The 11,767-nt window shown below is 46.4% G+C and overlaps 1 protein-coding gene across 1 annotated transcript; it reads right to left on the bottom strand.

Moving 5' to 3' along the window:
• Positions 1-8,035: 8,035 nt before the first annotated feature.
• Positions 8,036-10,341, bottom strand: PtA15_2A279 (uncharacterized protein; the record flags this gene model as incomplete). The annotated part of the gene is made up of 3 exons (XM_053166283.1): positions 8,036-8,236; positions 8,294-8,387; positions 10,196-10,341. The coding sequence occupies 3 exons, from the start codon at positions 10,339-10,341 to the stop codon at positions 8,036-8,038; spliced, it is 441 nt and encodes a 146-aa protein (XP_053017521.1).
• Positions 10,342-11,767: the final 1,426 nt, after the last annotated feature.

The following is an 11,767-nucleotide window of genomic DNA, read 5'->3' as shown; positions in this document are numbered from 1 at the left end:
CGAAATCCGATACATTATAATGGAGCCAAATTCTTGGCTCTCACCGATACATACATACATCAATCTGTGTCAGAAGAATGACTCGACACCTATTCTGATTGTCAGCAAGTAAATCAAAAACTCCTCATGATAGCACAAAAAACTTGCCTGAGGCTCCGTATCAAAGACCGACTTGTGCACAACATTGAGGATTCCGGTCCAATTTGCCGGTTTAACGACCAACAGGTTATGGACATCTGACACTCGCGACAAGGCGACGTAAAGCTGGCCGTGAGAGAAAGCGTCCGTTTCTAGATAAACCCCAACCCGATTGAGCGTTTGGCCTTGACTTTTGTTTACCGACATCGCGTATGCAGGAGCCACTGGAAACTGGTACCAAAAAAATGAGAGGCCCGACCGAGCATCGCCGGCGTTATGTAATTTGACACGAGGTAAGGTTATTTCTTTACCAGCGAAGGGGCCCAACATAAGGCATGCAATGATAAAGCTAGCTCCAAAATCCTTCACCACTATACGTGAACCATTGCAGACGCCTTCTTTGATAGCAATGTTCCGAATGACAACAAGCGGCATACCAACTTTGATTTCGATTTCGTGTTCAGGGAAACCGGAGATCAATATCTTATTCAGGCACTCTTCAGGAAGGGCGCCAAATGAATCAGGATCAGGTGTATCGATAGACTTAAGAATCCTCGAAACCCCCGGCAAGCGAGCCGCTATGTCGCGGTTCAATTTTCTGACGTCGCGGTTGAGGGGAGCAAGTATGCAGCGTTGGTTTAAGTACTCAACACAAGAGTTAAGCCCCTCCGTGTGTACTTTATCGAGATTGCTATAAACAAACTTAATCAACTCTTGGCGCATTTCATCTTTAGTCAACAATGACTTGATGGCCACATCCGGCAGATCAATTACGCTGAAATCCTTCGATTGATTAACACCTTCACCAAGAGCCAAGAGTGCTTTGCTGAACTTGATGTTCTTCGATTTCTGTTTGCCCTGCAGTGCCCGCGCGAGTCTCATGTTTTCGGTTAGATGAAACTTTAAGACATGTTGCCAAATCATCGAAGATTTGATTGTTGCACCCCAAGCCGGCGGATACTGATTGTATTTGACCACGGGAAGAATTTGGCGGAAGTCTCCTGAGAATATGACCACTTTCCCACCAAAACTCAAGTTCGAATCACATAGACGCATTAGCGTCCTATTCACAGCCTCAATCGCATATTTATGGATCGTGACGGCCTCATCCCAAATGATCACTTGAGTTGCCCTTAATGATTCACCTAGTATTGTTTCCGAATCAATTGGGCATTCTCCTCCCTTGACGACGTCAACCGGAATATTGAAAGCCAAATGAGCCGTTTGACCACCCTTCAAGAGTAATGCTGCAACGCCGGACGACGCGACGACTGATAACAGCGCGCCCTCCAAATGACACATGTCAATCAAAGCGTTGCGGACGAACGTCTTGCCAGTCCCACCGGGCCCGTCAAGATAAAACATTTTGCCGCCTGTTTGTGTCAAGGAAGATTTCACTTGGTCAAAAAACGCCTGCTGGTTTGTGTTAAACGCTCGTGCATTATGAGAAAGTCGAGCTTTTATAGTTCTCCGATCCTCTTCGCCAATTGCCTTGGCTTGCATTCTTTTCAAAACTCTCACTTCCCTTTTCTTGAGTTGTAATCCTGCAGCCGACAAGTCTCCCCCCATTCCTACCAGAAGCTCTTGCAATCTGAACATAGCCATTACTCAACGTTCCTTTGAACTCAACTGCCGCGAAAATCGTTTCGACATGTCAACTCGCGAACAGTCATCGGTGAAGTTGATAAAGTGTTTCTTGAACAAAATTACTGGGTCGGATGGAGGAGAGTGGATGCACATCATTGCAAAAAATCGAGTCAGCTGATATCCCGTTCGGACACAAGACGCTTCCCGAAGCGCTTCATCGTAAAGAAAGTCGTTGACAAGTAGCCCTAGCTCATTACACGCTGCCCGGTAATCTTCACAAAGCACGCCCTCAACCGTTCTGAGATCCTCGAATGAGATTATCCCTTTACGATGAAGGAGAAGGACACGCAGGTAGAATTTTGCCCCTGCGAGATACAATACTGAAAAAATCCGGCCAACAACGTCAACTTTTGTCTTACGAGGGATCCACTGTTGGCTTGACTTGTTCCATGAGAAGTAGCCCGGGATTTCTTCGTAAAACAATGTCCGAGCGTGTCGCCCATCGGCACCAATTGCGTCGTCGATATTCAACTGATAGAACATGGTCAACGACGTTTGGCTAGCCTTCCCGGTATTTATTTGACCTTCAAGTCCGTCCTTGCCGTCAAAATAGACCAATTGTTCGTCTTTATCGTGGATGTTCAGTCTTGTTACGGAAGGGGATTGACCCGAGAGCGGGAACTTAAACAAACGCCAGCAGGCTAATTCATCGGGTCAATCAATAGTCTAATGGATGAATCAAAGAAACTAACCTTCCGGAGCGCTGATATAACGCCCTTCAATATAAGCCTTTACTTCGTCGCCGTCATCGACCGACATCGTCAACTGGTCATGTCCCTTCGTAATATATTTATACAAGTATTTGATTGCCAAAGTGTTAACAGGTACCTCCACATTTATGTGACAATTGAATGTCCTCGTGAGAAACGGACAGTAAGGTACAACAGAGCCATTATCGAACGTTGATGTATGCTTCTTGACGACCCGGCCAGTATTGCGGCGCAAATATACAGGATACGCCCCATCCACATTAACCGTCCTGTCGCTGAACGGTTTCGGGTATCCCAACTTGCATGATTTCCCATTCCAGCATGGCCTGCCCTTACAAGGCCCGTGGAGCATAAACTCCGACACTACAGCATACAGTTCTGGTGACGATGACTGATCAGGAATTTCTGCAGATACGATCTCATCGATTAGTTCCGGAGTTGTTGGGCGGTTGTCTTCGTGGAGTGTGAGCATCAAGTGCAGGTGAGGTAATCCCCGTTTTTGGAATTCTACCGTAAATACAAACGCAATGACTCTTCCAAGGCAATCCATCTTCAAGAGTATGAACAATAAGTAACACATCTTCAAGTAGAAGACTCGTGTCACCACAGTCAAATGATCGATAGAACTGTTGTTGCTGGGTATCTCCGCCCGTATTTCAGGCCAATTAGGGTTTGCAGTCATCGTTATAAATAAAGACGGTGGTCCGAACTTCCGGGTTATCGCCATTGCATCATGGTAAAGTTGAGCCATCCCGCGGGGACTTCCGATAAAAGTTGCAGGTAAGATAACACATCGACCCGTGATTGTAGACTGGTTTTAAAGCAACTTGAGCAGGCGGTTATACTGGCTGACTTTCAGTTTTTTTTGATTGTTAACGATGAAACTTAATCTACCGCCCTCAACTGAAATATACATGTCGACAATTATCTCTTGTTGAAGTGACCGGCCTGCAAGTATAGGGTTGAATTTCTTTTTCCGTCTGAAGAGCATAAATGAAAACCACTCAAGTGCGCCGACTTTCCTGTTCACGACTATATTCATTTAAATTCAGTTCAAGAAAAAGTAATAAGGTGATGTTCAATAGGCTTACCGCGTGAAGTTGAGGATGCGAATAAATCGTCCCACTGTTGTTCACCGTACAGAAAGAAAATTGGGTAACAAAGAGGAAAGTAAGAGGAGTGATCAGTCGATATGGATTCTAGAGTGTTATCTTTGCGGTGTAGCACGATTTGGCGCGGTCTTATAATCTCCCCAGCTCCATGCACAATTGCTGCCACTTCGTCGACTGTTGGGCAGTTGTAACGTTTCGGGTCCGCTCCTGCTGTTGGGACGCCTTGCAATTTGATTGTTTTCGCGTTCGACCTTTCAAGTATCTCTTTCGCTGAACAGAACGTTTTAGTGTAAGGATTATTTGCCGACAAAAACTGCATAAGCTTGAGTACGAGATTAGGATCCATATGTGATGCCCTCCCGATGTCGCCATTGATGCCCCGTGCTTTGTCAACTCGGAATTCGGCCTCGCGAAGTCCTTTGTCCCCAACAACATAAATTTGCGCGAACCCGGGGTCACCACCGGCTGTGGGCTCCAAGCTAGAAATCAAGTGCGTAAGAGCCCCGGAGACTTTGAAAACATTTAAGCCATACGGTCCTTGGACAGATGGGTCAATAGTTGCCCCGAGAGACGTGAAAGAAACAGCATTGTTGTACATGCGCGCCAACTGTTGAAAATGAATCGAATCTACAAATTTAACTCGATCAATACTTTGCTTGTTGAGGGTCAGGCGAAAATCTAACCTTCGTCCTTCCTGATGAGTAGCTGTCTCAAGAATTCAGGATACTTGCGCGCAGAATTGTCGGCAAATGGTATTGTCACCTTATTTTTTTGACAGCACATTGTGTACATTACGTTCTTTTTTGGCCGGTCAATGATGATGGCTTCGTCTTTCCAATGGAGCGCAGCACAGCCGGCGCACGTCTTATTACATGGCCCGAGGCGATGAGGTACGCTGTACGCCGAACAATGGCGCAATGATGCTTCCCACGTCGGCTTCGTACTATTCGAGACTTTCCCCTTCGACTCGATCATCTGCTTTCATTTGAACAACCCATGAGTCGATCACCGATAAAATCACCATGACGACTTCACTCACATTGATGCGGCGATTGCCTTGTTGTATAAATGAATCCGCTCCCGACGCTATAGGCTTAGGTGTTCGGCTTGAAAATTGATCTGCACGACAAGGTTGAACTCTGCGCACAACAAGGTGTTAACTTGTGGTCAGGATATAAACATTTTGAATAGTGACACGAGACAACGACATGATCATACGGTGGTAGATATTAGTATTACTTGAGTGTTGAAGGTTAGTCGACACCCTATACTCGCCGACAGTAAATGGATCATGACGAAGGACGTTAATATTATTGAAGCCTAAGTTATCATAGACAAATGATTTGATATACGTACGACAGGCTGATTCGATGCAGCGTAAGTTTGATGTTTTCACTTCTGCGTAGTCTGACGGTGTGATCAACAGGCCAACTCAATCCGTCCCAGTGATGATTAGGCTGAACGGTTGCCAAATGTGAAAGTAGTGCAGGTTATGACCTTTGCGTCCTGCGGAGTAATAATGGGAAGCGAGTCAGATCAGATAGATTATTTGAATTCAACTCTGGTTATATAAAGCTTGCCGTCAACATACACTAAGGTCACGTTGACGCTTTGGTTATCGACCAGTATTTCGCGGGCAAGATGAAGCTCGAGCAGAACCTACGCCGAAAGTGATGACCGGAAGCTTATTGTGTCTTGTAACTGCTTATCTGTTGTTGTGAGCAGACTTGGGCTAATTGACATGTAACTACCCCAAGGCGATGGACAAAGTAACATCAACTTACAGCTTAATTACGCGTCGCAAGTATAGTAGATTTTATCAAGCAAAAATGTTTCGTCTCAGTCCAAGTCTCACCTCGACTTACGCTAATAATCTCGCCGAATGGATCAGAGTCATTCAGCCGTAGTGGCTGACGACCACGAAGGAGAAGGTTTCAACCAGGGCCAAGCTCATACGGTGTGTTGATTAAACACCAGTTCTGATGAAATTGTTAGCGTCGTCTTTTGAAAACCAACCCCTAGCCAATTGACAAGTCGACTTTGCGACTTTGCATGACAAATTATCGCCTTCTGCCGTAAGGCTTGCCATTCAATTGACTATCAGCTTCAAAGTATCAGGTAAACTGCTGTAAACTGGCAATCCAATTGATCTTTCAAATGTCCGGTTATGACTGTCGTGGGAACTACATAAATTCCACATACACGAGCAGTAGCTACTTTCTTGAGAATAATGGTCAAGCTCAAGTACGATTGGCCGCTAATTTACGGCTTACAGGAGTATACACATGAGGAGAAAAGTGAATTGAAAATATAGCAGCAGAATGAGTCACAAATGACCTTAGTATGAAGGAAAAAACACAACAGGAGGAAAAGTTCAGGCCCAAAGGGACGCGCTCAGAAAGACAGCATAAGATCGGCGCTTCCTCGGATAGCGTGTAATTTGTAAGAAGGTCGCCATATAGACGACATAACTCTGCTGGAAAGAAAATTGCATGCCATATAACTCAAAACTTCTTCATATTCTTTGCCGCCTCTTTGAGGATATCCTTTCGTGGGCGGCCGCGCTTTGACTTCGTGGGAACAGGAGTGTGGATTTCTTCTTTGCTTTCATTTTCGTCGTCGTCATCATCCTCCTCATCTTCTTCTTCGTCTTCAGATTCTTCGAGTGCCTTTTGCTTCCCTTTGCCACCCGACGATGTCGGTGGTTCCTTTTGACTACATTTTACCTTTTTTGCAGCGCGGGCTTTTGTTGCAGGCGCTTCAGGAGTACGGGGCTGTGACGCGGTTTTGGATGACGATTGTGAAACGTTTCCACACACTTTTTTTGGGGAGAACTTAGTTCTAGTTGCCGGTGTCAGTCATGATTGCAAGATAACACAACATTTAGTGGGATAAGGAAATTCCACGGACAATTGAATTTGAGAGCTGGTAGCTGGTAAATTTTGGCCAAAACCGCTCAATTTACCAATCTGATGTCCGTTCGTGACACTGACGTGGGCGACCTGATAGATCGATTGCGTTAGTTATATCTTTAAAATTAGCTTGGGTATTCTCATACCTGTACAACAGCCATTTGAGACTCCATGTTGAAGTCGACCAAACGTCCGAATATGTTTACCTCGCGGCCCACGACGTATAGGGTGTGGGTCTTAATAAGATTCTTAGACCCGGGGACAACATACTTGACGTCGAATTTCTTAATACAGCGGGCCTTCAAAAACAAGTTAGTATTAGGCATGTGTATTGTTAACGGCGACTTACTTCTGCATCCCAATCGGAGTGGGCGACTGTGACCTCAAGGCAGACCGCCGCATCTGGCGAATCTGAGACTACTTCCTGACAATGAGTAACCATGCCGAGACTGGTAATGTAAGTCTTATTTGCAAAGTCCGGTTGCTCCCCACCAGTGGCAGCCACGGGAGTAACTACGTCTTGGCTATAAGTCAACAACGGTGGCGAGCCGTTGTTCATCGCGATCATTTTACCGGATATCGAATAAATTGTGCCTGGCTCAAGAAGATTGTTGAGGGCGGTATTTGCGACAAGATCCACTTGGAAGTTTTCGCGTTTGTTGTTCGCTGTTCCGGCGCATTGGAAGAAACTTATTGTTTTGACGAAGCCGTACTGGTTGGCTCGCACACTGTCGGTTGTCGACTGGATTCACGATAAATCAGTAACGCCGAATCTTATATCAGGCAAGGTCTGGGGCTCACCGCTTCGAGAGGTTGAAAATGACTGGAGAATGAGACTGGATGGTTGGGAGCCCTCAACGATGACATCGTGTTCTGCATCAGTTATCAAGTTCGACAAGGTGAGCCAAACAGTCAGCGGATGCATTAGCGTGTGTATTAGAATGCTTGAATTATTACCAGTGGAATATGAGGATGACGTTGCGGGTAGAGAGCGCTTGTGTTCAAAAGGGGCTGGAGTTGAGGTAAACCGTTTGGATGGAAAATGTGGTATGGGTGAGGAATGTGAAATAATCGATCAAGAACTCGCTGGTTTTATATTGCTGGGTAATATTCGGCCACCGACTCGCGAAATTGAATTCATTTTGTGTGTATGGTACGCGTGCCGCTAGGATTGGCTCGCAAAATGCTAAACAGTTGTTCGTTGCCGCGGCGTCTGAGGAAAAGGAGTTGGTGAGCCGTCGCGAGGGTACCCACAACATTTGACCGGATTTGTTTGATTTGCCAGGCGAGGCGTCAGGTGACAGTGGTGTTGTCAGGGTTCCGTCACAGGGCCTTTTAAACGGTCTCGTGTATATGATCCCCGGGCCGTTACGATTAGCTGGCGATATGCCAAGCAAGGGTTCGTCTTGACGGCGTCTGATGGAATGGAGTTGGTGAGCGGGTCGTGCGAGTGTAGTTAAAGATCGACCCGATTGAGTTAACATGTGTGGCGAGGCGTTGTGCGTCAATTGAGTTGTCAGGGTTGCCTTTGATTGTTGCTGAGTGCCAGCCCCTTTGATGGATTGCTCGAGCGCGCCGAGGCGCAGGGTAATTTGAACGGGCGTACTTGACGGGGCGAAGATAAGAGCGCCTCGATTGATCGAAACTCTCTGACGACGACGTATAAGTATATGAACGTTGCGGGGGCAATGTAACCGATGTCAGGGTTGGAGCGGCGCTGGTATGGTGAGAATGGGGGGTTGAAACATGGGGTAAATAACCAAAGTGGACGTACGACGAAGCATGGAGGTTTGGCAAGGCTAATATTTGCGTTGTCAGGGTTCGAAGCCGAGTTAGGGTTCAAGGCGTGTGCGGTTGTAGTCGGCGGACTGTATAGCCGGGGTCCAATCATGCGTCAAGTGGCGTCAAGCTTGAAAGTGACAGGGGCATGTGCGGTTGTTCGATGGTTTGGGATATGGAGGTGGAAAGTGTTTGTAAAAGGAGGGCGTTTTCTTCTTGTTGAAGCCAGGCGACCCCCCGGCTGTGCTTCCGGCTGGGAGGTCGTCTCGCCCCGGCCGCTGTTGCAGTTGCGCAGTTTGTCGGGGGTTATTCGGTGGCCCCCCCTTTGCTTAACCGCTGGGGGTCATCATCTCAACCGTTTTTTGACCCTGCTAGACAGGGATGGACGGTTGGCCGTGGTATCTCAGCTTGCTGGGATTGGGCGGCCGGTTGTGGTTTTTTTTTCTTGGTAGTGTTAATTAATGTCTCCAAATTTTGTAGAGGGAGACCTGTGGCGGGTTGTTTGTTATTTTAATTGTGGAGAAACCATTGTAATTTTTTGTGTAAATGTTGTTGTTAGGGGAAACCCTGAATTTTTTTTTTTTGGATATTGATGTTTGCAGGGGAAACCCTTGAATTTTTTTTTCATGAATCTGAAGCTTTAATATACTTGGATAGTACCCCTTTATCTTCAATGGTTCAATAGCTATAGAGGATATAAGACTTACAGAAAACCTACAGTCTTCATGAGTTACACCACTCATTTCATTAGTAACTTACTTGAATCATTACATTACATTCCTTTTACAGATAATTTCTCACATACTAAGAGCATTTCCACCGCGGGCGGTATTTTTGGGGCGCTAAAATTTGATCTCTGGCAGTGCGCAGCCAGTTTTAGCGCCCCAAACTGCTGCGGCATACACCGCAAGAGTCTCTAAAAATTCATGAAAGGCATACATTGCCCCCGGTCCACTCCCCTGTCAAATCCACCCGGTTATCAAAGGGAGTTCTCTTGTTGATGATCGGAACAAAGCGGGCCGTTCTGGTCATTGTGGGGAGTATATACCCCTCTTGATAACTGGAACAAACCGGCCATCTAGGGGAGTAAATATGTACCTCCCTTGATGAGGTCGGAACAATCCAGGTTGTTCTGGTCATTGTGGGGAGTATATACTCCCCTGGATAATTGGAACAAACCAATGATCAGAACAAACCAGTTTGTTCCGGTCATCATGGGGAGTATCCTCTTGATGACCGGAAGGAACCGGCCATCAAGGGGAGTATGTTTGATGACCGGAAAGAACCGGCCATCAAGGGGAGAATGTACTCCTCTCAATGACCGGAACAAACGGGCCATCAAGGGGAGTACCTCTTGATAGCCGGCCTGCCTTGGCCATCATGTGAAGGGATTGTACATTTGGGGTGTGAGTGATGGGGTGAGCTGTAGTTTCACGAGGAGTTTGGTGTGTGAAAGGGAGTTGAGGGGGATGAATGAGTCCCTAGTGAGTCCCTACATGTAGGGACTCGAGGTTGATATTTAGGGACGGTCGTAAATTTTTGACGCAAATAGCACCCACGGTGGATTGGGTTGAGGCAGTAAACTCCTGAAGTTTCCAACTAGGGCCCCGATTTAGGGCCCGCAGTGGAAATGCTCTAAACCCTTTACATACATTGTTCATTATGTACTATGCCTATTGTACACATTACATCATTGGATCTGTGCTTACCCCTTTCAGTAGTGCTCATCATTACAAGTTGGTACCAACGCTGCAACCAATGCAATGCAAGTATCGCGCATTGGCCTGTATTGCATCAAATTGCATCTGGTATACACTGCATCAGTATTGCATCATCCTGCCAATGCGATGCAGGCTTTTTGAAAAGCATGCATCGGGACGGCCAATGCAATGCACACTTTATCACATTGCATGCATCGGTCCGCCGATGCGATGCATTTTTAGTGGTATCGGCCTTGATATAGGCTTTATTGCATCGACGATACAGTGCATCGGTAGTGCATTGACCTGCCGATGCAATGCAAGCTTTTTGAAAAGCATGCATCGGGACTGCCAATGCGATGCACGATTTTGCAGATTTCATGTATTGGCAAGGCAATGTGATGCACTGTATCAGCCAATACATGCATTGCATCGCATCGGTTGCAGCATTGTTGGTACTATGTTCACATCACCTTCCCCATTTGTACAATCTTTTCTTCCCATAACCAGAACCTTTCCCTATTTGTACAACCTTTATTCCCATAGCCAAAATTCCTCATTTTCTGTTCTCATCCTTCCTTCATATAAGAACTATCCTTCCCCCCTCACTTGTACCTCATGGAAGATTTATGCAGAAATTTAGATACAGAAATTATAGTAGAAATTACTCATCACACATTAATCATTGATATAATTGCTGTTGCTCCTGAACCCATTGCTATTAAACCATTGCCATTGCTTTCCCCTCTTCCATCACTGCTCCAACCCTCTCACCCTCAGTAGTCAGTAGTCAGCTCATAGTACTAGCTCCTAAGATCAAGTAGAAATCAGCCACACCTTTTCTTCTTTGTCTTAGTGTTACTCTCATCCCCGCAGTATTATTCAGGAAGGCAGCCTCATCAGCACCCTTGCATAGCTTACATTAGTACTAGTGTTGCTATCCATTTCCCTTCCAAGCTCTATTCTCACCTTTGAGTAGTTCCACACCGCTTTGGGGTGGTCCTTAGCGACACCGCAATCAAAACTCACCCTGGGAGACTGAGACAATGAATTAGGCGCTACTGATGCTGCTGGACTGTCCTTTGAAGGGTCTTCTTCCGAACTAGGAGTAGGAGACACCGCTGGAATGCGCTCAAAAGGTTTGGGTTCCACGCCCATGTCCTTGGTGTCAGATCCCAGCTTGGGTGTTGCAGCCTTTTGCACCGGCTTCCTTGCTGCCAACAGAGGCACTGCATGAGCCTTGAAGGGTTTTGAAGGTTCATGCCTCTTTCAGGCTGGATCCAATTGGTACATTCCCGAAAAAGATTGAGACTAGATGGATGGTGGCTGCCAGGGGTCCAAGGATCCACACACAGCACAAAGCTTGGGCTCCTCCATGTTAGCCACAGCCGACTTTGGCTGATAGGACGCCACTACATGTCAAATAGGTTGAGAATTATTGATGGGGATGAGAGCACTGTTTGGGAAAAACAAACTACCACCCCTCTGCTCTACAAGCTTTGCATCCTTATCCTTCTGTAACTCAGCACAGTGTCCAAATCCGTGGCCCTCCCTGTGAAAATAGTAACAAAACATTGGGCCTCGCGCTGGCGCTGACTTTTCCTGAGCCGCCAACTTCTGGTCAATACACTGATTGAATGACTGAAGCATGCGCTCTATCTTGTCCACCGTTGCCGGAGCCCTAGCTTGTGAAGGCGCTTCCTTTGGTTGAATATCCGCCTCCATTTTCTGGATAATATTGTTTGAATGCCTGAACGGACTGGCCAGGA

The sequence above is a fragment of the Puccinia triticina genome, chromosome 2A, assembly GCF_026914185.1.
Source record: "Puccinia triticina chromosome 2A, complete sequence".
Taxonomy (NCBI): Eukaryota; Fungi; Basidiomycota; class Pucciniomycetes; order Pucciniales; family Pucciniaceae; genus Puccinia; species Puccinia triticina.
Note: the sequence above shows the minus strand (reverse complement) of the source record. Positions and strands in the feature narration are given on the sequence as shown.